At 55.9% G+C, this 24,430-nt stretch overlaps 3 protein-coding genes and 1 long non-coding RNA gene across 11 annotated transcripts in view; 1 reads left to right on the forward strand and 3 right to left on the reverse strand.

The window, feature by feature from the left end:
* The window catches only part of SF3B3 (splicing factor 3b subunit 3), a 30,294-nt gene extending 30,055 nt beyond the window's left edge, over window positions 1-239 (reverse strand). For both annotated transcript variants that reach the window (XM_074882187.1, XM_074882188.1), the window contains exon 1: window positions 110-239. The gene's annotated coding sequence lies outside the window, so the exon portion shown is untranslated. The remainder of the gene's footprint in view (window positions 1-109) is intronic.
* A 203-nt stretch (window positions 240-442) lies between these two features.
* On the forward strand, window positions 443-16,266 carry COG4 (component of oligomeric golgi complex 4). 2 transcript variants are annotated; one of them, XM_074881911.1, is made up of 19 exons: window positions 443-643; window positions 1,241-1,323; window positions 2,041-2,155; window positions 2,903-3,077; window positions 3,674-3,867; window positions 4,343-4,448; window positions 5,730-5,887; window positions 6,454-6,512; window positions 7,898-8,031; window positions 8,550-8,668; window positions 9,027-9,193; window positions 9,871-10,036; window positions 11,476-11,538; window positions 12,012-12,128; window positions 13,817-13,909; window positions 14,207-14,290; window positions 14,619-14,720; window positions 15,105-15,233; window positions 15,516-16,266. In XM_074881911.1, the coding sequence occupies exons 1-19, from the start codon at window positions 497-499 to the stop codon at window positions 15,648-15,650; spliced, it is 2,346 nt and encodes a 781-aa protein (XP_074738012.1). In that variant the 5' UTR covers window positions 443-496; the 3' UTR covers window positions 15,651-16,266. The 2 variants fall into 2 exon arrangements, with proteins under 2 accessions (XP_074738012.1, XP_074738013.1); XM_074881912.1 differs by lacking the exon at window positions 11,476-11,538.
* Window positions 3,875-5,719, reverse strand: LOC141948903 (uncharacterized). The gene is made up of 3 exons (XR_012630589.1): window positions 4,664-5,719; window positions 4,316-4,469; window positions 3,875-4,132 (listed from the first exon to the last, which is right to left on the reverse strand). It is a non-coding gene; the product is annotated as an uncharacterized LOC141948903 (long non-coding RNA).
* Window positions 16,267-16,525: 259 nt separating the features above from the next.
* Window positions 16,526-24,295, reverse strand: FCSK (fucose kinase). Of its 6 annotated transcripts, none has more exons than XR_012630588.1 (23): window positions 24,204-24,295; window positions 23,957-24,114; window positions 23,777-23,827; window positions 23,535-23,660; window positions 23,261-23,333; window positions 22,875-22,972; window positions 22,645-22,725; window positions 22,436-22,555; window positions 22,104-22,245; window positions 21,730-21,857; window positions 21,526-21,627; window positions 20,914-21,084; window positions 20,769-20,836; window positions 20,242-20,612; window positions 19,795-20,005; window positions 19,541-19,707; window positions 19,220-19,447; window positions 18,939-19,082; window positions 18,670-18,858; window positions 18,409-18,596; window positions 18,151-18,210; window positions 17,354-17,577; window positions 16,526-17,154 (listed from the first exon to the last, which is right to left on the reverse strand). XR_012630588.1 is itself a non-coding variant. In XM_074881907.1 (23 exons), the coding sequence occupies exons 1-23, from the start codon at window positions 24,271-24,273 to the stop codon at window positions 17,038-17,040; spliced, it is 3,324 nt and encodes a 1,107-aa protein (XP_074738008.1). In that variant the 5' UTR covers window positions 24,274-24,295; the 3' UTR covers window positions 16,526-17,037. The 6 variants fall into 6 exon arrangements, 5 of the variants coding, with proteins under 5 accessions (XP_074738008.1, XP_074738009.1, XP_074738007.1 ...); XM_074881907.1 differs by having other exon boundaries at window positions 18,111-18,210; window positions 21,526-21,624; XM_074881908.1 differs by having other exon boundaries at window positions 18,111-18,210; window positions 18,670-18,789.
* Between the last annotated feature and the right edge of the window lie 135 nt (window positions 24,296-24,430).

A 24,430-nucleotide genomic window follows, 5' to 3' on the forward strand; every position in this document is an offset into this window, starting at 1 on the left:
CCCCGAGGGGCCCGCGGCCGCTCCCCCCACCAAGATGGCGGCCCACACCGCGCCTCCCCCGCCGAGGGGCCGCCGCTGGGCGGGCGCGGCGCGGCGGGGCCGCCCTTACCGTGCAGATGGCGGCGGATGGCGGCGGATGCGGGTCCTGCCTAGGCGGGCTCGCCGCCGGCCCGCTCCGCCATGGGCCCCGCGCCTGCGCACTGCCCTCCCGCGCCTCTTCGCCGGGGCTTTCCGCCAGGCCCGGCGCGCGCGCGCGCCGTATGGCGGGGGAGGCTGCCCGAGGCGGCGCCTGAATGATCACGGGGCGATGGGGGCCGCTCCCCGTACCAAGAGCTTCTCCAAAAAATCCTCAGTCGTGTTCTAGCGTAGAGCGCCTGGGGAACGTGAACCTCCCGCGCTGCCAGCCGGAGCCGAGCGGCCGCAAACGTTCAGGCTCCACCACAGGCAGCCCCGACGGGCCTCACGGCCGTACCGAGCGCGTCAGCTGCACTCCAAAATGGCGGCGGCCACGGCGCCGGGCCCGAGGGCGCTGGGGGGAGAGGGCGGTGGCTCGGCTGTCTCTGCCCTCTCCATGGAGCGGATTCAGTCGCTCACCGACCTGGCGGACCTAGAGGCCGCCTACAGCCGGCTGTGTGAGGAGGAGGTGTGTGGGGGGCGGGCCCGTGAGGCCGCAGGGTCCCCGGCGGCGATGGGCTGTGGCGGGGCGGGCTGGGCTGGGGTGGTCCGGGGGTTGCGGGACGCAGCCCCCCGGAGGTGTTCGCTGCTCCAGCCCCCTTCAGCCCGGTGTTGTAGTGACAAGGAGAGTGGGTGCTTCACTGTCGCGGCTCCCCTAGTCGTCCGGATCCTTTGCAGAGTTATTAAATACGGGCTCAGCCGTCCCTCGGGCCCGGTGGTGGATGGTGTCGCCTCCGCGGAACTGGTGTCCCTGAATCATGAGCATCCTGCAGATTCAGGGTCCTCCTGCGCTGAAACCTCGTCGAGGGGAGGAGTTTGTGACTTAGCTGACTTAAAAATTGTGCAGTGAGGTTTGACATTTGAACTGATGCTTTCAAATGGTAAAAATATGAAAAATGACAGGATTATATTGAGAGTTTAGGAAGGATTTATTTGTCACATGAGCTCTTGGAAGTGCTAAGGCCTTGCTAGCTGCATGTCCTTGACTTGGATGTAGAGTCTGATAAGTTGCTGGCCTGGAGGAGAGCTGAATTCACACAGGACTTCCTTCGTCCTTTTCTTTCAGAAAGTCGTGCAGGAAGAGCTGGATGCCCTCCTGGAACAGCAAAGCACTATAGAGAACAAGATGGTTGCACTTCATCGCATGGGGTTAGTGATCCTCACCATCTCCTCTTCTTCCTGCTTCTGCACCCTGTTCAGTACCTCCCTGCTTACTGTATGATGTGAAAATTTGTTTCAGTGTTGTGAGGGAAGCACATTCATTCTCAGAATATGTCAGACTTTAAATCGGTTTGTGGCAGTTGGATCCTTACCCCCAGGCACCCAGTTCTTCTCAGCAGCACTAACTGAGAACACTACTGTGCCCTCACACAGACTGATCCTTTTTGTCATAGGCTGAGCAGTTCTTTGAAGGTCTCACCCCAAAGATTGTCAGGTTTCAGCATCAATGCTTGGATCAGATGTGTTGTGTCAGGCTGTTTACAGGTGTGGTCAAACATTACTGCCTCTTCATGGTAAGTTTGTGCAGCAGTCTGGAAAGTCATCCTAAGTGGCCTTATGTCTAGTAGAAGCTTGGAGCACAAGTTTACAGACTTCATCTTCCACTTCAGAAGTGGAGAGTATCATAAAGCTTCAGTGGCTTGTTCACACCCTGTCTGGTAGCCCGACAGTCGTTAGTCTGTTTGTGCAGTCTCTTCCAAAGCAGTCAGTTTGATTTTGATGCTTTGCTCATGTAGGAGGGGCATGATATGAGAGATGCTGTTGCTGAGAGGAACAATTGAGTTTGGAGCAAGAACCATCCTGCTGTTGCAGACCATCCTACTACTTAATATTTGTATCTCATGTTCAATTTGCTTGTGTTCCCAGCCCTAATTTGCAGCTCATCGAGGGGGATGCCCAGCAGTTGGCAGGGATGATCACCTTCACCTGTAACCTGGCTGAGAATGTCAGCAGTAAAGTTCGCCAGCTTGACCTGGCCAAGGTAACTGGACTGAGGGGGTGTCTGGGACTTGTCCCCTCCAAGCCGTATTCTGTCTGCTCGTGTGCTCACAGCACAGCAGAGAAATGTGCTCTTTTCTTTAGTGGGCAGGTGGGCTGGAAACTGCTTTGTTCTTTATTTTAGCAGTATCTAGTGTTGCTAGGTAGTGGTATCTTGCTGGGCTCCTGGATATTGCAGGGTGCAAGAGTAATAGTGCATGTGTTATTCCATATAGTGGCTGGTTCTCCAGCATCCCCTTCTGTCTATGCAGCTCCTGATAGACTGTGGTGAATAAGATGAAGTTAGTCTTCGTTAGCACTCTTTTGCCAACTATTGCAGCGCTGAGGACAGTGGAGATGGTCATTGTCACCCAAGACCAGTCAGGAATCCAGGCTGTTATATTTTTTGTACAGAGATAGGCTAGGAGATGTCAACTCCCAGCGCTCAGCACATCTGCTGCAATCAGAACAGAGAATGTCTGGTTGTATCTCTGGTGTCTGCCTGTTTGTTCAAGTGGAGTATGGCCTCTGAGTTCACTCTGAGTTTTGACAAATGCTGTTTCCCTTTCAGAGCCATTGGTCTTACGACTTTTTAAGTAGTTTGGGGTTTCTGCTTATGTGATCGTTTATTGTGTAGAGACATATCGCTTCAGTCTGTTTCTTCCTTTTTTCCCTCCACGCTGTCTTATCATAATTCTCTTTCCCTGGTCCAACCTGCAGCAGGAAGCCTTACCGGTTGCCTTTCTTGCAGAATCGACTCTATCAGGCCATTCAGAGAGCTGATGACATCCTTGACCTGAAGTTCTGCATGGATGGAGTTCAAACAGCCCTGCGAAATGAAGATTATGAACAAGCAGCAGCTCATATCCATCGCTATCTGTCTCTGGACAAATCAGTGATTGAGCTCAGTCGTCAGGGCAAGGAAGGTAAGTACTGTTTGTGAGGAGAAGCTGATAAATCACCTTTCCAGTAGATAACTAGAGGCTGCATGATTTCCCATGGCAGATAGCCTCAGCCCAGTAGACAAAGCAGAAGATCTAATACTAGCCAAAAATCTTAATATGTTATAAAGTAAGAGATGAACGTTTTTGAAGTGTTCTTAGGTTTGAATTATCATTAATTGAAAGGAGAGTTCCTGGCACACATCTTTAATAGTATTTCAGGCGCTAACTAGGTGAAGGACAAAATGTTCAGGACAAAAGAAGTGAGGGAGAAGGCTCTGTCAGGGAGAACCGTTGCAGTGTTACGGTGTGCTACCAAGCAGAGCAACTGGAAATGGAGGATCCCTAAAAGAAATGTCCCGGTTGGTGTGTTCACATCCTCCATGCAAGACGACAACATTAGCTGTGTGTACATCACACACTTACCTACCTTTCTTTGCCTGTAGGGGAATTCCAGTGTGTCTTCTGCCTTCTCATCCTAGGGCTGCACAGTGTTGGTCTCCTGGGAAAAAAAGTAGCCCTTGATACAGTGCTAACAGTTTGCTGTCACTTTTCCCTTTCTTTTCTGTCCTTTTGACCAGGGGGCATAATTGATGCCAACCTGAAGCTCCTGCAGGAAGCAGAGCAGCGCCTGAAGACAATTGTTACAGAGAAATTTGACGCGGCTATGAAGCAGGGAGACCTGCCCCAGGTGGAACGGTTCTTCAAGATCTTTCCTCTGCTAGGCTTACATGAAGAGGGGCTGAGCAAGTTCTCGGAGTACCTCTGCAAGCAGGTAATAGGTTCTGTGAAATATGCTGTGGCCTGTCTGGTCTCCTAGGGAGAAGCAAAATCCGGTCTCATCAACAGATGTTGTGGAAGGAGATCTTGGCTCTGGCTTGTGTTAATCTTAGAAACCAGCACTGGCCTTAGTTCGTCTTTCTCCCTGCATTTTGCATCCTGGGATGGACTTTATGGTGTCTGAATACAGATCCCTCTGGCTGGCTGGCTTCTCCTTCTGTCTTGCTCTTTGTGCTTGCTTAAAGCTCGTACAAGGGAGCCTGGAAAGAGAAGAACAAGTTTTGGCCTCTCCTTGACCCTTGAGTTTTCCATAAGAGAGGAAAGGATCCCTGTTCAAAGGAGGAACAACAGCAATAGCTCTTGCAGTGGGAAGGCAGCAAAAGCTCTACAGGGCAAGGGACAGAGGACCACCCTATGGGATGAAGAATATCTTTGAGTGTTACCAGCTGACGGGTCCTGTTGTCATGCAGGTGGCCAACAAAGCAGAAGAGAACCTGCAGCTGGTGATGGGGACAGACATGAGTGACCGCCGAGCTGCTGTCATCTTTGCAGACACCCTTACACTTCTCTTTGAAGGTAATCTTCCTTGTCTCATTGCTGACAGATTGAAAATAGTCCGTGATGAGATTATCCATCAATTTAAACGCTTTTAATTTTAGCTCCAGGAGATTAAAAAATGCCTCCTTCCCCTTTCAGCTGTGGGAGTGTCACGCTGGAGGGACAGGGACACAACTAATAGACTTTTTCCCAGCCAGGAGAGGGCATTACAATAAGTAAGCTTTCCTACGTACAGCTTGCGCAGGCTCAAAGTGGATTTGCAAAGGATTTGTCAGCTTCCTCCAGGAATTGGGCTCTTCCTGTTCTCTGCATCCTCAAAACAAATGGGTATTCCCTGAAGGTTTCAGCTCTCCAGACAAACAAATCAGATCCCTTAAGACTGAGCAGCTGTTGATGCCTCCAGGCCTGGCTCTTTCAGGAGGACCATGGGAGCCTGAAAGCAGAGAGGGAAGGGAGAGAAGGAAATATGAATGTTCTGTGGGAATGTCGCCAAAACCAGTAATTGAGATCCCATGGTGATTAACCATCTTCTCGATTAAGTCTGCTGTAATTCCAGGCTGCACTGCTGCCAAGTCACTCTCCCAGCCTGGCACCCTTCTGCCTTTGAAGGTCCTTAGAGCCGCCGAGGCTTTCTTGGCAGTAGCGTCAAAAGAGGGGGAGTGTTGCTAACTTGGAGTAGAGTTTGTGAGAAGGAAGCAATATTGTAGAGATACCTCCTTGGAGATGAGCTTTTTCTCCAAGGAGGTCTTGCCTTCATGAATGCTTGCTCTCTTGGGCATCTATGTGACAGATAAGAGCAGAGCTTTCCCTAGGCTGATTTTCCCAGCACTGCTCTTCTCTTATAACCTGTCAGGTGCTGAAAGCTGAGACTGGGTTTGGATGGCAGTTATGCCCCCTGCCAGGTTTAGCTCGTGCAGCTTTCTCCTGTGGAAGCTTCATACCTTTCTACCCTGCATCTTGCTGGGTAGGAGGGCAGCTGACACACATCGCATGGCAGGAGCTCTCTTTAGGAAGAGTGATGGCTTCTGCTCCAGGAGATTTACATTATAGCCTTGCACTAAACAGCAGAGAGGATGGAAGGTGTCATATGCAGAGAGAAGATGCCATGGAATGAGGGGTGGTAATGACAGGCCTTCAGTGAAGCACTACAGGGTGGCTGGACAGTTTAAACTGTTTATCTGGGGAGTGAATGATCCCTTGCTAGGTCCTGTCTGTGGAGCTATGTAGCTCTGTTCTGGGTCCAGACTGGATGGGAGCTCCTGCTGGAGTCTCTCTCTTGCACTTCCACTCTCCCTGCAGGGATTGCTCGCATTGTGGAGACCCACCAGCCCATTGTGGAGACATACTACGGGCCAGGGAGGCTGTACACCCTCATCAAGCACCTGCAAGTGGAGTGTGACCGGCAGGTGGAGAAAGTGGTGGACAAGTTCATCAAAGAGAGGGACTATCACAGGCAGGTAAGAGGAGCGTGGTGCTGCCTGACACAGCCAACTGCGGCCTCCATCCAGCTCCATGGGGCTCCGACTGCCTTAGAGGTGGCAAAGTTTGACCTTGTGTATTGAGAGAAACCTTGCTTTCTTCCATATTTATGCTGATGGCTGAAGGGGTCCAGCTTGTAGCTATCCCTTCTGTTGCAGAGAAGGATTCATTGGGAGCATGCTAAATGGACCCCGGGCACAGGATTCTTTGCTCTGCAGCTCTGTAGGGCGTTTTCAGTCCACCATCCCCCCTGTCTTGTTCCTGCTCAGTCTGTTAGATGCAGGACTGCTGTAACTGTCTCATGGTCACATACCTTGGTCCCTCTGTTGCAGTTCCCATCCCAGTGCCCTTCCTGGCAGGCTGAGCTCTGTCTTGGAGGAGGAGGTGAGCTGATGCAGTTCCCTGCTCTGGCAGCACTTCCTGCAAAGCATTCCTGTCAACCCCCCTGAGTAAGCACCTCCTTAGCCTACAGCACGAGAAGCAGCTGTTAACTCCAAGTCATCAGCAAAGACTTTGATGACTCTCTCTTTTTTTGTGATTGCAGTTCCAGCAAGTTCAGAATAGCATGATGAGAAGTGCTTCTGCAGAGAAGATTGAACCAAGGTACAAGCTAAACCTCTTTTAGCTCTCTAACCTTCCACTCTTGAGCTGTTATTAACACTATTTAGCATTTAGATAACTCTCCCCATCTTCCAGAGGCTCTGTGGCTACTAAAGCATAAAATCCAATTGTTAAGTGCCCTTCGCTGCCCTTTCATAAAGGCAAATTCTGTGGTGGTTTATTTTGCTTACTCATTACCTTTAAGCCTTGGCCCTAAACATCGCTGGAGGGCTGGCAATATCGCTGCACGTGAAGGACTGAGACTGTAATCGCCTGTGCTCACTACCTTTTGATGGTCAGCGTATGGTCCTCAGAGCCCACGAAATGGAACAGCTCCCTGGGCAGATAATTTGTGACAGAATTGGGAATAAATCTTTGGGTTTTATTTAATCTGTATGGCTGCTGCAGCAACTCTGTAACATCAGTTTCTTGCTAATGAACTGAAGTACTTTAAATCTCCCTCCTTTTCTTCTTAAGTATTTGTATAGCCCTTAAGTAAGGCTGTTTCAAAGTGCACCCAGACCTTCTGCCATTGCGTGACTTCTAAACATGCCTTGAAAGAAAACTTACGTTCCTCAAGCTGTCTCTCTGTGAGCCTGCATGACTAATTATTTCAGTGTTAATATAGAGATCCATTTATTATTTGCTCTGAGTAACTGCATGCATTCCATGTTTTCTGAGCTTTTGCTTTTTCATCCATAAAATAAAGGTAATGGTTCCTTGTCCCACTTATGTGTTGCGAGGCTTTGAGCAGGATTTGTGAAGTTCTTTTGTGCACACCGATGAAAAAGCTGCTGATGTGACGGTCTTTTTTTCATAGTCATCTCTGATCTGAATGCTGTGTTCTGCATCGTCACATGCTTTTGTGGTCTCATGTTTCCTGAGCTGTTGAGCTTAGAGAGATTCTTGATCATTTGTACAGAAACACATAAATCTGTGCACAAAAGCACATAGAGGGAGATGGCAGGGACCAGGCCTTTCTAACACTGGCCAGGTAGGGCTCACAGAATCATAGCAAAACTGAGGTAGGAAAGGACTGCTGAAGGTCTCTAGTCCAACCTTCCACTCAAAACAGGGCTAATTTTGAAGTTATATCAGGTTGCTTAGAGTCTTGCAGTCCTTCTGTGATTTTAATGTGGTTGCTCTCACATCCATGAGGAAAAAAAAGCAGCTTCTCTGTAATGATTTTTTCAGCATGTTTTGATTGTATGTGCATTCTCTGCACATACCAGTTATTCTGCTGAGCTTTGCTACTCGACGGCACAGATGGAAAGGGGCGGTATTGATCTCACAGTAAGAGAACAGAAAACACACTTACTTAACTGAGTTAAATTAGTGCTTCTCCTTTTGTAGTTTTACTACCTTGATTCTTACTGTGTTCCTTCCAGGGAACTTGACCCTATTTTAACAGAAGTCACTCTGATGAACGCCCGCAGTGAGCTCTACTTGAGGTTCATCAAGAGACGAATAATATCTGATTTTGAGGTGGGAGACTCCATGGCCTCAGAGGAGGTAAAGCAAGGTAACACCTTGAATACCAATCCTTGCAGGCTCTTTGCTCCTTGCGGTCAGAAGTGGAGATTTATCTGAGTCAGTGGCAAAGCAGAGTGACACAGGATCTGCAAAGCTGCTTTGGGAGCGCTCTGTGGAAGAGGGTTGTGTAGCCTGGCCTCCCCAGACCTTTTTTCAGCGCTGGTTGTTCCCTCTAACAAGAAAACCAACATTAGGAATGGCTGCAGAGCATAATAAACAAGGTCCTCAAAGAGAGGGAGGGCCCTTTGGTCACTGCAGGCACAGATCCTAGAGGTGGAAGCCACAGGGTAAACAGGCTCAGGGTTTTGGTACTTCATGGAGCTCTGAAAATCGCCTTTGTCACCTGCAAAAGTCAGCTCAACAATTTCAGCTCCATAGTTGAGGCCTGTGATTTATTCCAGGTCGGGCTTTGCAGATGTGTGCCCATGAGACTGGCAGCAGCGGGGTTAGGTGGAACTGCTTTCTAACACTTGGTCCCCACTGATGGTTCTCTTTTGTGTTCTGCAGAGCATCAGAAATACCTGGACAAGCTCCTCAACAACTGTCTGCTGAGCCGCACCATGCAGGAGCTCATTGGCTACTACATCACCATGGAGGAATACTTCATGAGGGAGACTGTCAACAAGGTAGGGCTCAGACTGCTGCTTCAATAGCCTGCACTCTGCCAGCGGCCGAGAGCCCTGCGTGTGCTCCACAGTCCTCTGCTGAGCACCCCTAGGGAGTGAGATGAGTACACGGCAGGTCTACAGTTGTTGGGAAGGTCTTTTGTTTCCCTTGGCCTTGAAAAGCAAGTGGTTGTTTCTGCACTTTGACTCCAAACATACCCAAGTATCTTCCAGAGACAAACCTGCCAGAGCTCCTGAATACTGGGACGAGCGGTGCCAGCCTACACACCGGCGGGCTGGCAGTTTGGTCCCGCAGCACTGCTCTGAGAGGGCACCTTTGCTCGCTGAGCTCAGGGCACTGAGACAGCTTTCTTTGCAGGCTGTTGCCATGGACAGCTACGAGAAGGGCCAGCTCACCTCCAGCATGGTGGATGACGTGTTTTATATCGTGAAGAAGTGCATTGGGCGTGCTCTGTCCAGCTCCAGCATAGACTGTCTCTGTGCCATGATCAACCACTCCACCACCGAGCTGGAGTCTGACTTCAGGTAATGAAAATACACCAGGTTCATTGTAACTTGCCTCCACCTCACGTTCTGCAAACAGTGTTTGCTGTCAGATGGTCTTCCCTGTGTTCCTCGCCTTTGAACCTCTGGTTTGTCTTCTCTGTGGAAGATACTCATAGGAAGCAGCGTCAGGTGTGGTGTGGGAAGCTGGAACTGGGCATATTTTTCTCACAGTAGTGGTGGTCACCTGTAGGACAAACAGAAAAAGGAACCTCAGGCCCAAAATCCCTATGAGACCAAGTCATCACGTAGCATTGGAGTGCCACCCTGCTTGATGGTGCATGGTCACCCCTAACTGTTCTCTGGGTTGCCTGTGAGATTGCTTAGTAACTTGAACTTGGGGTGACCCTGCAGAAACTATCCAGTTCCTGTTTTTCATCCCAACATGGGAGTGGAGAACTGTGCCTGAAGACAGCAGGGAGCTGCAGGCAGGATTTTTGGGAAAGCTCAGAAGCTGAGTGGTTGTGTTTTTCTTTCAGCCTCATGTCCTTTAGGTGCTGTCAGGAGATATTTGCCAGCCCTCTTCTGTCCCTGTGAAGTTCTACCTACCTTGTTCAGGTCACAGCTCAGCCAGAGGGCTGTCCCCTGTCACAGAGCACAACTCTGCTGTGGCTTGCAGTATTTGCTCTAAGCCCTGATGTGTTTTGCTTGCCCCGTAGGGAGGTTCTGTACAACAAGCTGAAGCAGGGCTTCCCAGCCACAACCTTCCAGGACTTCCAGAGAGGGGTGACCAGTGCCGTGAACATCATGCACAGCAGCCTGCAGCAGGGCAAGTTTGATACCAAAGGCATTGAAAGCACCGACGAGGCCAAGCAGTCCTTTCTGGTGGGTTTGGTGGCTGTTCTGGTGTAGAACGAGTTGGGGTGAGGGGAAAGACAGTGGAGAGCTCCTGGGAACAGGATTGGTGCAACTATTACATGTTCAGAGAACCTGAAAACCTGTTGAGGGGTGGCCTGACTTTGGATGTCTGGTAGATACTTGTACCTCACCTCATACTTGTAGGGTTTCCACACCAGGCCTGTGCAAGTATGATCCTGTGACTGCCTCTTGGCCTGCTGCGATGCTGATTCCCTCCAGGCTGGGGAAGAGTCTGTGCTCTTTTGAGATGTCTGTCAATCCTATTCTCCACATGCTCTCCCACAAAGGTGGTGGGAGACCATCTCATCCACACCTTTCTCTAGATGAAAAAGTTTCCTGGCCCAAGCTCAGGGCTCCTTTATTCTCACTTATCAGATCAGAGAGTTACCGTTAGAGCAGGATTGTCTGCTCTGCTTGGCCTGCACGATCCGCCTGTTGCCTTCTCCCAGCAGCAGCACTGCAACTCTGCACGCTCGAGCAGGCCAGAACATGGCAGTGGGCATTAGAGACCCCTTGGAGAGCATTTGAAGGGCTGTGGCTCCTGTCTTCTGCAGCATAACACACCCTTCCCCGTGTTGGGATGCTGTATAGACCTGGCACTGTGGAAAAGACCTCACTGGGAGAGCAACTCTCTCCTCTCAGGCAGCCCTGCTGTGTGAGCAGACCTGTGGGCAGAGACTCAGAGTGCTGGAGGGGGGCTGCCTCACCCTGACTTGTCTCCCTCGATGTAAGTTTCTGTGAATGCCCGGTGCTGAAGAGGCTCCTTGGAGCTTTCACTGTACAAGGAGAGAAGGCAACAAAAGGAACAGGAGGGACTGAACTCTTCCATTTCATTAAGTTCTTGGTTACAGGTTACTGCATTTCTTGAAGCAAAGTGCTTAAAATGTCAGTTCTCTCACTGGAATTCCTCATTCACCTGTCAGCTTGCCTCATTTCCTTGTCTGCACAAACCTCAGCCTTATACTGACATTTAGTTCAGCTTCAGCAGGCAGAGAACAGTCTGTTCAGTGAAGAACAGATACTCATCTGGCAGGAGGGTGCCGATTCCTCCTGCCTAGATACGAATGCCTTCCTGCCTCTCCTGCTTCTCTGGACACAGTGTATAAAGCATCACCTCCAGCCGCTCTTGGTGTGTTGTTCTTCATGACACTGTCACAGAAAGTTGTCTTCAACCAGTCACTCACAAGTGGGGCTTCACTGCAACATCGTGGACAGTATGATGAGGAAAAGAAGTGGAGTAAACTCTCAAACTTTGTACTAGCTGCAGGTTCAGCACACATGCTCAGTTACTGTAGTTCAGCTTCATGCAGCTCTGTGAATCTGCGATGCTTTGATCACACGGTAGCACCTCTGTCTCTTAAATATTTGCATTTCAGCCTGTACTGTGTTTTGTTGGTTTTTTCCAGGTGACCTTAAACAATGTGGAAGTCTGCAGCGAAAACATTATGACCCTGAAGAAGACTTTGGAGGTGCAGTCTGGATTCTTTACTGTTTTTTCCTTAATCAGATTTATAATATCCTCCCTTGGGGGGTTCGAGTAAACCACCCGAACCTCACTATGCCCTAATTCCTGAGGTCTTTGCCCTCCAGCCTCAGGAAAGCAATTTTGAACTGGCAGAGCAATCTCTGGCTGATAGTAGCAACTGGAAATACCAGTTTCTCCAGCTCAACCAACCTGGCAGAGGCCAGGAGCCAGTGGAACAACATGAACATCATTGAGAGGTTGTGGTTCTCTGGTGCTGGGCTAGATAGCCCCTGGCTTCCTTCCTTGCGGTCCTCTCCCCAGCTGGAGCCAGCAGCCTGTGCCTTTGCAGGGGCCAGAGTTTGGTGCCTGTCCTATCCTGCAAGCGTGCTGGTGGGCAGCCAGAGCTCAGCAACGTGAAGGGATAGAAACTGCCCAGGTTATTAATTTGCAACTTGCTCGTGGTTCTCTTCCCTGCAGAGTGACTGCAGCAAACTGCTTAGCCAAGGCTTCGGGGGTGAGCAAGCACAGGCCAAGATTGACAGCTGTCTCTCTGACATGGCTGCTGTCTCCAACAAATTTCGTGACCTGCTGCAGGTGAGTGTCTTGCTGAGTTACTGCTGGCCTCAAACACTGACTAGCCAGTGTCTTCAGGGACAGCTCAGTGTCCTGGTTTAACCAGGATAGGGTCAGAAATCATTTCAGCCCAAGGCCTGGGCCATGTCTGACTGCAGGAGTGCTGGGTAGGGGTGCAGGAGGGAGTCAGTCGGTCAGCTTTGAGGTACAGAGACAGATCAAGCCCGTTTGCACAGCCTCACCAGCTGGCGGCTGCATAAAAAGCACTGGAAGCAGCTGCAGAGCCAGAAGGAATGTTGCTCCATGTGTCTTCACTCAGCACAGTCTTGTAGTTGGTTCAGCATTTTCAGGAGAAGAAATTATTAATAGCATTTCCATCTCTTCCATTTTCCCTCGTGGCACAGCACATTGTCAGGTTGTCCAGAGCCTCACTAGGTAATGCTGAGGACGGGCTGTATGTAGAGGAAGAGCTGCTCTTCCCTCAGGTTTCTCTTTCTTTCTCGAATGGAAATACTCCCTGGCATGGGGCAGAAGGCTCTCTGGCTAAATCCACTGTCTCGTATGGCATGCTGGGGCCTGTTGCCCTAAAATTTCACAGTGGTCTCTGACAGGGAGAAGAACAGGAAGAACCTAATACCTCCCGTGGAAAGAAATCAAGCAAAAGAGAGTATTTTGAACCAGGTTTGCCATCAGCTTTGTATTTCACAGAGGGTCCAGGCTATTTTTTTGTTTGGCTTTGTAGTTCACTGCAGCCAAGTGTCTTCAGACTGGTATTGCCAGCAAATCCTCTTGAGGCTTGTGGTCAGTATTGAAACCAAAGTTTAATCAGTAAGGAGTAAAACTCTCCAGTTTAGCTCTAGTGCAGTCTTAAAGCTGGCTGCAAAGCAATCAAGAGGCTGAGCGGCAAGCTGCTGCACTGCCTGAGTCACAGGCGCGTTGAATTTGCCTTGGAAAAGGACAATTGCCAGCAGGGCCAGCTCTGAAATGCCATTTTTAGTTAAAAACTTCCATCAAATGCCAGGCAGCATCGGTACCTGAATAGTTTCATGCTGGGTGAGCTTTCTTGACATCTTGCTGAGCCACATGGGGGTGGTTGGCAGGAGAGGGCTTTCAGAGAGCTCGCTAGCATCGGAGCGGACAGAACAGCCTTTGCTGACAGCCTGCTGCTCGGGGGAGATGGCGTGTGCTGGGGTTATGATTAATTCAGGGAACTAACTGTGGTTACAGCTTTTATCCTCCTTTTAGCTTCTCCTACTGAGCTAAGCTGCACTGGAGGTGGGAGGCATCAGCTGAGTCCAATCAGTGTCCTCCTGGCTGGTGCTGAGTGGAAAGGCTGGTGTTTGTGTCCTTTCCTACCCTGGTGGGATGTGAACTGAATGCCTCTCTCCTGCCAGGAAACCTCTGTAGCTGTGTGGGCAGGGGTGGGGGAAGCCTGAGCCCTTCAGACCAGGCTGCACGTCAGCACAACGGCAGCTTCTGGGCCAACATCCTCTTCTTGTTGTCATGGTGTCCTCAGAGCCCTCCAGCACCGGAAGAGTGTGGGATCTGGGACTTCTGGGTTCAGTTCCCCGTGCAAGTCTGGGGGTCGGTCTCCCCAGCTTGCAGTGAGGATGGGAGGGAGCATCAAGACAGCCTGGCTGTAAAGGCTGTGTGCTGTTGGACGTTAGCTGTGCTCAGTCGCTCTCCTCTCTTCTTCCTGTCCCCCTCAGGAAGGTCTCAACGAGTTGAACAGCACAGCCATCAAACCCCAGGTGAAGCCCTGGATCAACCTATTCCTCTCTGTCTCCCACAACATCGAGGAGGTAAGGCTCAGCATTCTCTGCTTCCAGCTGTACTTTGCACTCTCCATCCTCTGCTCAGCAGCACAGTCAGAGCAAACACTGCCTCATTCCCCTCAGTTGTCCACTGTTTCCTCGGCGCAGAGTAACAGTAAAATACCCAGAACTTGCTCTGCATCCAAGCCTGGAAAGGGGTGTTTAGCTAGAGACAAGCTTGAGAAAACAGAAGGGGTGCAGTGCTCCAGGAAGGACTTCCCTTCTGGTCCTCTGGGCCGTTTGCTGCTGTTCACATAAACTACCCTTTTTGTATTTCCGTGTCAGGAGGAGTTCAGTGACTATGAAGCTAACGATCCTTGGGTCCAGCAGTTCATTGTCAATCTGGAACAGCAGATGACAGAGTTCAAGGTGAGAGAGAAGGAGAGATGTGGCAGCCTGCCAGGCTTTGGCCAGACCTCCACGTGCATCTTCCAGCTCTTCCCCTGCTCAGGGGAACAGCAGATGTCCTCCAGTGATGTCCTCCAGTGCCTTGCAGGGCTCTTAGAGCCCCAATCCCTTCTCCTGTGGTTCTCAAAGCCTGCTTGCAGGCCCCACGCACCTGGATCGCTGCTGTGGCGCTCCCCCCTCGCTGAGCCTGCCAGTGATGGGTCTTTATTTGAAAGCTCTCATAGGCTTGGCTTTTGTGCACCTCTGCTCAGTTGTTCCTGACAAGGATGACACAGGTTTCTGCTTCCAGGCTGGACTGTCTCCAGTGATTTACGATACCCTCACTGGTCTTATGACCAGTCTCATAGCCATTGAACTGGAGAAAGTGCTGCTCAAATCCACCTTCAGCAGGGTAAGCAAAACACTGTCCTCTACCTTGTAGTCTGCCTTGACTGCAAACCCTCCACCAGGAAACCCTCAGCAAAGGGATGGGGCAGGGCAGAGGCAGATGTTACCCTCAGAGAAGCTCTGCCACCACTGGTGGCCAGCTGAGGGAGGCACACGCAGGGAGAAGGTGTATTTTGTGATGGGGCTGGGCAAAGCTTGCATCAATAAAGGGGCTGGCTTTTAAGGTGGGTCTAAACATAAGCCAGTTTAACCTGCAGTAAATGGTCTAACTGGAACCCTCCTGCTCAGAGGCCTCCCCCTGCCCCCCCTGTAACTTCTGTTAATCGTGTGTTCGACGCAACCCCTGGGCCTGCTGGGCGAGTTAACAGAGCTCCCTGTGTCCCCACAGCTTGGCGGTCTGCAGTTTGACAAGGAGCTGAGGTCTCTCATAGCCTATCTCACCACGGTCACCACCTGGACTATCCGTGACAAGTTTGCCCGTCTTTCCCAGATGGCCACCATCCTCAATCTGGAAAGGGTGAGCTGCGCTTGGTCTGCTTTTATTGGGGGTGCACTTGGTCTGCTTTTACTGGGGGACTGTGGGAGCCCCAGCCGGACTCCACATGGATTTACTGGGCTCATCCAGGCATTGGCACACCTATGGGGTATGGAGAGGCTGGAAAAGTTGTCCTGTGCCTGACGGGTGTTTGCCTGCAGGGGGTCAGTGACAAGAAATTACCATGACCGTAGCCAGAGTTTGAACTTGCCTGTGAGGGTGGTCAGTGCTGAGTTGTCTCCTGCAGCTCTCCTCTTCCTCCAGGTGACGGAGATCCTGGATTACTGGGGCCCCAACTCGGGCCCGCTCACCTGGCGCCTTACTCCCGCCGAGGTCCGGCAGGTGCTGGCTCTCCGAATCGACTTCCGCAGCGAGGACATCAAGCGCCTGCGCCTGTAGCGGGTGGGTGCTTGGGGCAGCACCACCGTGGAGGTTGTGACAGGAAGGCTGCAGCCCTGGAGCCTGCCCAGGTCCTGCCTGGCTGTTAGACACTGTGTCGATGGGGTGATGTCGGCCCTTCTGCTCCTGTTCCTCAGAGCAAAGGGCTTTCCTGGGCCTGGGAAGAAGAGCCGCCATCCTTTTGTGAGAGCGGAACCAAGAGGAATCTCTCATATTGAGAGCAGCGTGACACTATTTCTGAAAACCAGCGCTAGTCTGAGGGACAGGCTTGCGCTAGCTCCCGCCTCCCCTCACGCCGCTGCCCTGCGGGAGGCTGCAGGTCAGGAAATCTGGGGCTGGTGTGGTTCAAAGAGGGGGCTGCAGAGAGCACCCTGCCCGTGCTGCTGGCTGCAGTTGTGTTCCTTCTGTGCCACCAGCTTAAGGGTCAGCTATAGAGTCCTACAAGTCATGGCAGTGGCGGTGAGTGCTCTGTTGAAGGGAAGAGGAATGATTTCCTTGTGGGGAGGGGACTTGGGAAACCCTAGAAAGCCACATGAGGAAGCAGGGCTGTGTCCCTGCCAGCTCGCTCTGCCCTGTACAGCTATTCTGTGAATAAACCTTGCCTGGCTGAGCAGCAGCCTTGGGTGGTGCGTGTGGCTGTGGGCCCGGAGGGAGCTGGAGGTGTGGGACAAGAGCTATGCACCATTTCTCCTCTTCCAACCCCTGCCATGGCCTCAGGAGGAGCTTCCTGCCCCCCCCAGCTGGCACTGGAACAGCACGAGTACAAATACCCCTGTGCCCTGGCAGCCAGTCCCCAGCCTCACCCCTGGAAGAGCTTTTCCCTGCATTGCTGGGCCCTTGCTATCCCACAGGGAGGGAGGAGGGGCAGGACCGTGTGCTGAGAACAAGCTTTTTTATTCCAAGAGACTGCAGGGACTAGTAACTCACTGCAGAAATAGTCCCTCAGCGCGGGAGAGGGACTTGATTCCATATCCAGGTGCATCCTTGGCACAGGAGCATTGCAGACCCAATGGGCAGCATGGGCTGCTGGAAGAGCAGAGAGGTTCCTGCTAGAGGCAGCATTACAAATGCTAATTTTTTTTTTCCCTTTGGAGAACCGTAAAAAACAGTGAAACCCCAAAATCAGCCTGGAGGCCTTAAGTAAACTGTCCTTCCAGCAAGGCCCCACTCTAGGGCCTGTTTTGCCTGCCCAGCCCATCACAGTCTGTCCAGGCCCTGTGGCTTCTGAGGCAAGTAGCAGCACAAAAAAGCCACATCAAGACCTAAGGCTGGAAGCAGCTGAAGGAGCTGCCTCTGAAGCAGCAGGGACTTCCCTGCTTTGGAAGGCAGCTGGCTGCCCCCTCCCCTGCCCTGCCTCTCTGCCAGGAATGGTCAGGGCTGAAGGCCTTCACACAGCCCTCCCCTCTCCAGGGTGAGCGCTGTCCTTTTGATCGCATCCCACAACCTCCACAGAGAAACCGTCCGTGTCCACTTCAATGCTGTGGATGCTGAAGTTGCCCAGTCCCTAGAAAAAACAAAAAAACAGGTTGGGGCAGGAGCCAGCAAGGGACCTGTTCTCACCTCCAAGGTCCTGGGGAGGGCTAAGGGGGCAACAGGCAACCTCATCCCACTCGGGGTGGGGTGAGAAGCAATTAGAGCTTGTGCTGTATTGAGCATTTGCAAGCTGCCTGTGACAGCAAACCGCTTGGGAGCTCACATCTCACCTCGGTTTTTGCCAGAATTTGGTGCAAAGCCTCTTTCTGCCGAGGGGCTTTGGTTAAGACATAAAGGAAGCCGCCGCCGCCAGCCCCAGCCAAGCACTGCCCGTAGACGTAGGGCCGGAGAACGTCCATCATGCGCCCGACGGCCCGCGGCTCGCACCCGGGGGCCATGCACTTCTTCTGCTGCCAGTAGCGGTCCAGACACTCACCAACGAGCGGCAGGTTACCTGCAGGGGAGAGGATATCACAAACTATATGCCTCTACTCCTCGCCCAAGGGGCAGAAACCCACCTCTGCCTCTCCTGCTCAGCCCAAGCCAAATTTTGCCTTCTCATCTACCCCGTTCTCCCGGCTCTGCCTGCCAAGCAAGCAAACTCACCCCTGGCACGTTGCTGTTTATTTTTAATCCTCCACAAGGGAAGAATTTGTTTGCTTTAATGCTCCAGCTTCCCCTCCACAGCATCCCAGCAGCCAAAAGCCAAATGAATCCACTGCACAGGCTAGGCACAGCCCTCAGCCCCATCACAGATGGCTCATGGCAGTGAGATGGCAACGCCCACTTCACTCAAGCCTGACTTTTGGGGCATTGCCTGCAACATGCCCGTGGGCCTGGGGGAAGATCTGGGGCTTCTGCAGCTGCAAGAACCTGCACGCCACCCCAGCTTTCCTCCCACCCAGGATTACACAGGCTCTCCCTGGGGAAGTTTGTGTTTCTTCAGTGGTTAAAAGGGCTGCCCTGGCCCAGGAAAGGGGCTCACACCTTGCCTCAAGGCCTGGGCACACTCCTCGGCATTGCTCACCAGCGCGTCAGCATTCTGCACGGCGGAGGGCAGCCTGGCATACCAGTTCCTCACCACGTCCTGCAAGAGGCCAGAACGTCCCTGTCACCATCCTCCTGGCTCCAGCAACACCTGGGGACATCGTGCCGCACCCGCAGCCTTCGGTGCCAGCTCCCGTTGGGGTGGCAAAGCTCTGCACCAGTGATGGGGCAGAGCAGGGGCAGGCACCCGAGGCTGTGGGGGGAGCAGAGGGTAGAGCCTGTGGCAGCCGGGCATTACCTGGAGCAGGTTGCGGGCCAGGCGAGTCTTCCCCGTGTACACCAGCAGCAAGTGATCGTTGAGGGTCTGGGTAAAGCCGCTGGGCACTGGGATCTTCTCCACCTCCACCCTGAGCGGCAGCTGGGCCTTCGACCTCCCAATTTTGATGCCAGGCACCAGCCCACCCACCTGGTCCTGCCAACCGCCACCTGCAGGGCAGAGGGTCCTCAGCCCCCGCCGAGCCCCCCACCCCACGGCCTGGCTGCGCCCCCCAGCCACTACCTGTGGTGAGCCTCTGCTCCAGGTGCAGCACGGCGTGGATGAGGGACTCGGTGCTGGCAGCCTTCCCGGCCGCCCGGTACAGGGACGCCATCACTGCTCCCGCCAGGATGCTGCTGGTGCCTGCAGGGAGCACAGGCAGGGCCGGGGCAGCGAGGCACCGCCTATGCCACTGGGAGCTGGGGCTCCCAGCTGCGGGGTGGTGAGGGGGATGCCCCATCCCGGTGCTGGCGCCAGTGGAGGACTCCCCGGCCCCTTCCCTGCAGACTTACCAAGACCAGACCCATGGGGCAGCTTGGACCAAGTGTGCACCTCAAATCCACCCCCGAAGCCCTCCCTCAGCTGGGCCTGCAGGGGTTTCTGTGAAGGGAGCTGCACGACCTGGGTGCAGATGAAGGCAGCTTTGAGCAAGGCTCCTGAAAACCAAAAGAGAAAGCAGAGCTGATGCCTGCTGCGCTACCCACTCCCTCCATGGTCCCCAAAAAGGGCCACCCTGACACCACAGGGCCAGGACACCGAGGGGGCATCACAGGCCTTGCGGCTGGCACCTCACCTGGGGCATGTGGCTGGCAGTAATCCTGCAAGTGCTCCAGCTCCCGGCACACCAGCTCCACCACCGCCTCACTCCGTGGCGACCCGCCGAGGCTGACGAGGCGCAGCTCCGGCTCGCTGATGCGCCGCACCCGGGCGCCGATGGGCCGGCACCCGTCCACCAGCACTGCCACGTCCACCACGGCCCCCCCGTGCTCATACGTGATGGGGGGGGTATCACTCCAGCCACCTGCCGAGGCTCACCGTCAGCTCCCCATGGCACCCCGACTTCTTTTCCCCCATGGGGGGAGGCATGGATCATCTAGTTGGGGGAAGCACTCACCAGAAAGGTCCAGGCGGGCCGGACACGCCACCTGCACCCAGTGCCCCAAGGGTGGCAGCTCCGCCTGCCCCACGGTGACAAACTGACACGAGGACATCACTGCCTGCCGGATGAGGATCTGCTCGGCCCCCTCGTAATGCCGAGCCGCTCTCAGCAGCAGAGCCGGCCTGGGAAAAGAGAGGTGCTGAGCCCCCCCGCTGCCGCTCCCCGAGCGCCAATACCCACGGTGGGGCGGCGGCTGCTCACAGCCTCACCTGCTCATCCACTTCTGCCGCTCAGCAGCCAGCTCCCGGACACCACCGGTGATGTCGCCGCTCTCCAGCCGCCCGAAAGCCACGGCCCACTCCCTGTTGGCAGCGGGCCCGCTCCGCAAGCCCCCTTCCCCTCGCGCCATGCAGCCCAGGACGTCGGCGATGCAGGCAAGTGCCCGGGCTGCAATGCCAGCGTCACCAGCCGTGGAGGCCACTAGAAAACAAAAGGAGGCTGCAAAGCCATAGCCAGGCTGCAGCCACCCTAAAGCAGCCCACTTCTGCAGTAAACTGGCTCTTATGAGGCTGAGGGACTCGCACGGCTTGTCGGATGCCCTGGGGGTGCATCCCCACGGGTTCTTGCAGTGGAGGGGGTCATTGGAGGGGGTGGGGAGCACTGAACAGCCCCGATACCCAGAAATGCAAGACACAGCTTGTGTGAGTCCAGCTCACCCTCGTCCAGTGTGCCCAGCACGGCCTCATGGTAGCCCTCGTGGACAGCACTGCGGGTGAGCGGCAGGAGGCTGCTGTCCTGGCGCCCCAGCAGCACCCGCCGCACCTTGCGCTGGCCCTGCAGGAAGAAGAGGGTCCGGCGGGCACCCAGCTCAGCTGCCTTGTCCAGGCAGGGCAGCAGTTCCTGCCAGGACATGCGCCAGGCCGCCCGCCAGCGTGCCAGTCGCTTGCCGGCCACCGCTGCTGGGGCCAGCAGCCACAGCACGTCCTCCAGCCCCAGCGCCTCGCAGGCGTGCAGCACTGGGAAGAGCCGGGCGCTGAGCAGGCAGCGGCTCCTCCGCGGTGTCTCGGCATCCCAAAGGTCCCCTTCCCTGATGGAGGGAGAGCGCATCAGCACCGCCCCGGGGCTCGAGGGCACCTTCCGGGAGGGGAAAGCGCGACACAGGATGGAGTGGGGGGGATGTGACACCTCCCACTGCAGCCATCCCCAGGGGGACTGGTCTCCTGTCCCATCCCGTGGCACCTACCGTATGCCTGTTCGAAGGAAAAACTCAGCCCACGGCGCGTTCAGGTAGGTGGCCTCTTCGGCAGGGCTCTGCAGGGGCACGGAGGGGCCAGTTACACCCCAGCTTCGCGGGGAGCCTGGCACCACCTCAGCACCCCTGTCCGTACCTGCCAGTCGTCGAGGCGGCCGGTCAGAGTGAACACACGGCAGGGCAGGTCGTGCAGCCGGACGTGGTGGCCCTGCAGGACAATGTCACGCAGGGGACAGCCCCGCAGGGCTGGTGAGGAGCCTGCAGTGAGGCCCGAGAGGAGGCAGCCAGGACCGATCTCCAGGGGACCCTGGGGAAGAAGCAGCAGGGCCCCGAGTAGCACGGCTGGCCCCAGAGCAGCCCCCGAACCAGAGCCACGCTGGGAGACAAGCTGGGGCCAGCAGGAGCCAGGTGCCAGAGGGACACACTTGGGTTTGTCAAGGGGCTACAGGGACTGCAGAAATTCAGAGCAGGTGACAGCCCCCAGGGCTCACAGCCATGACAGAGCCCCCAGGGAGAGGGTCTTCCCTGGTCCCCAGGGAGGGACAGCCCAGCAGTGACAGCCTCCTACCCTGGCCTGGGGAGGGTGACAGCCACCAGGATCGCCAGCACCAGCTGAAAGGCAGCCCCGAAGAGAAAGGGCACCGCAAATCTCACAGCCATGGGTCCCCCATCCCAGCCGGGGCCACCTCACCCTGCTGCCGATTCAGACCACTGAGAACTCGGGGTCACCCCCACCCCAGCCACGTGCCTGGAGGTGACAGTGCTGGATGACACTGCCGGCTGCCAGCCGCACGGCTCCTTCCAGCAGGCAGTTGGTGACCGAAGAGCCGTCCTCCAGGAGACAGGGCTGCTGCCGGGGGCACAGAGGCATGTGGGACCGGGGTCTGGCCACACAGCCCGGGGAAACCCCCAAAAAACGTGTGTGAGCAAGGCTGGGGATGGAAGGACCTACATCCACGTGGGAATGGGCTGTTTTGCAGAAGCGGAGGTGGCTGGCAGAGCCGGGCAGGAGTGTCAGGCTGCGGATGTGGTCGCTCGCAGAGGTGGTCATGTAGTCGTAGGACGCGTCAGGGATGCAGGCTGGGGGGGGCAGGAGAGCTGTCAGCACACTGACGGCAAATGTGGGTGTGCCTGACACCCGTGTGAGCCAAGGGCAGCCAGGCTGGACATCCCCAGTCGAAGGGGTGTGGAGAGAAGACTGGGGGAGCTGCAGCTGTGGGGAGAAACAGCCAGGTCCCGGGCCCTGACCACCCCGTCTCTCCCCACACAGGCGAAGAGGGCTCAGGGATGGGTCATGTGGCACACACCCACCGCAGCATCACTCACCCATGCTAAGAGGGAAGGTGTGGAGAGCTGTCCACAGCACGGAGCGGGCGCTCCTCACGCTGGCGTCACCACCACCCTTCACAAAATCCTCCTCTGTCATCCCCCCTGCCATGCACAGCACGATGTCGAAGAAGAGGGAGAGCTGGGGAGAGAAGGGACCTGCTGGGTGCAGCCAGGCCAGGCGGTGCAGCCACCCTGACCTCCACCCTGCTGCTGGGTGCTCTCCTCCTGCCACCTCTTCCACCCAAGCCTGGCAGTGTGGGGGCAAACAGGCCCTAGAGAGCAGCGGCACCCGTGGGGAGAGGGTCCTGTTCCCCATGAGGGGCTGTCACCTGGATGGGTGGTGCCCCTGAGTCCAGCCCCATGTAGGTGCAGGCGTCCAGAGGAGGGATGACGTGGGTGGCCAGAAGCTGCTCAGCAGCATCCGAGGAGAAGAAAACCACCCCGCAGACCTGCCAGGGCACAGCAAGGCTGAGGCCACAGCCGTGGTGACACAAAGGACGGGGCTGGCAGGGCCACTGCTGCCCGAGTCACACCGTACCAGCGGGACGGTGCCATCAGGCCCCGCACACTGCTGGATCTGGGCCTCCGTGCCTTTGTAGATGATGTCACACACCAGCCCCTGAGAGAGAGACCACCCTGATGAGCTCTTCGGGGAGGCCCAAAGCAAGCAGCCACGGCAGGGCTGAGACCTCAGCACCCAAGGGGCCGAAGGGGTGGGGACCCCTGCGCCTCCAAGGGATGCCCCTTGAAGGGGGAGCCGCTCCCCACCTGCTCATCGGTGAGGTAGACCCCATGGTTCCTGGCATACACCTGGCTCCCGGGCACCGCGATCACTCTGACACCCTGGAAGCCGTCCCAGTCAATCCCTGGGGAGATGGACAGAGACCAGTGCCCACTGGGGCAGTGAATGCACCCGCACTGGGCACAACTGCCTGAAAACTGGGCCCATGGCAGAGATGGTGACAGCAGCATTCAGCCTCAGCCACCTTGCTGCAGGCGCAACAGACGCTCCCAACTACACAAGGCTCAGTGACACCTGAGCATCCACACCCTCGTGGGGGCATGGCACAGGCTGAAACAGCTGTGCCACCGCAAGCTCTGACCCCTGTCCCAAGCCAAAGTGGGTGCTGGAGGCAAGGCTGGCACCCACTCACCTGGTGCCGAAGGCACAGTGAGGAGCATGTCAGTGCTGCAGACCCACACGCCAGGCGGGGAGCCCACACAGAGCTGTCGAGAGAAGGGACACGTGCCCAGGGATGGCACGGAAGGGGCTTGGCCCTTGCAGGGCACCCAGCACCCTTCCCGCCATGCTGGGAGCCTACTGAAGGCACCCCAAAGGCTTCAGGGGGAGCCGAACCCTCCCCCACGCCAAGGTGCCCAGCATCGCGTGGCAGGAGCCCAGGGCCCCATCCCGCAGGCCACACAGACCCGGTGTGTCATGGTCCCCAGCAGGCTGTCCAGGTTGCAGACCAGAGCTTCAGCCGGGGCGCCAGGCTCCTCCACAGGCAGGCAAGTGAAGGCCCGGCCGCAGTCGTCAAAGGAGAAGTCACGGCCCTGGTGGGACGGGAAATGCGGTTGGGGGGTCACTGGGAGGGAGAGGGTGCGAGGTGGCTCCAGCTCCCAGCCGTGCGAGGGAGCGGTCCCCAACCGGGCTGCAGGTCGGCTCTCACCATGTGCAGAATGAGGATGCGGGCTTCCCTCAGGACGTCGGAGCTCACCACCTGGGAGGGCAGAGCAGGGGACACTCAGCGAGAGGCCGGGACAGCCACCCCCCCGCTCCCGCCCTCCCCGGGTCCACCCGAGGCTGCCACCCCGCTCCCCCCGCTCGCCCGCCGGGGGAGGCCCCTCACCGTGCAGCCCGCCCGGGCGCTGAGGTGCTCGGCCGCCACCAGCAAGGCGTTGAGGGTGGCCCCGCCGCTGCCCAGGCGGGCCCAGGGGTCCTCCACGGCCAGGAGGAGCGGGGGGGGGCGCGGGCCCAGGCCGCCCCTCAGCCGGCGGGCCTCCAGCTCTGCCAAGCGAGAGGCCGGCGGCGCTGAGGGCTGGCACCCCGCGCCCCGCCGGAGGGGGGGGAGGGCGAGCGCCAGCCCCGCCGCTTGCCTCGCTGGAAGGCGGAGACGCAGCCGCCGCGCTGGCAGGTGAGGAGGACGACGCTCCACTCCGCCGCCATCGCCCCCCCCGGCCCAGGCCGTCCCGGCGGCGCTCCCGCCCGCCCCCCGCGCCGCGGTGCCTGCTGGGACATGTAGTCCAGCCCCCGCCGCCGCCCGCGCGCCCGCCGTGGGAGGGACTACAGCTCCCAGCGTGCCCTGCGCGGCTACCGTGCGCCC

Source organism: Strix uralensis, chromosome 12 (assembly GCF_047716275.1).
Source record: "Strix uralensis isolate ZFMK-TIS-50842 chromosome 12, bStrUra1, whole genome shotgun sequence".
In the NCBI taxonomy this organism is placed as follows: Eukaryota; Metazoa; Chordata; class Aves; order Strigiformes; family Strigidae; genus Strix; species Strix uralensis.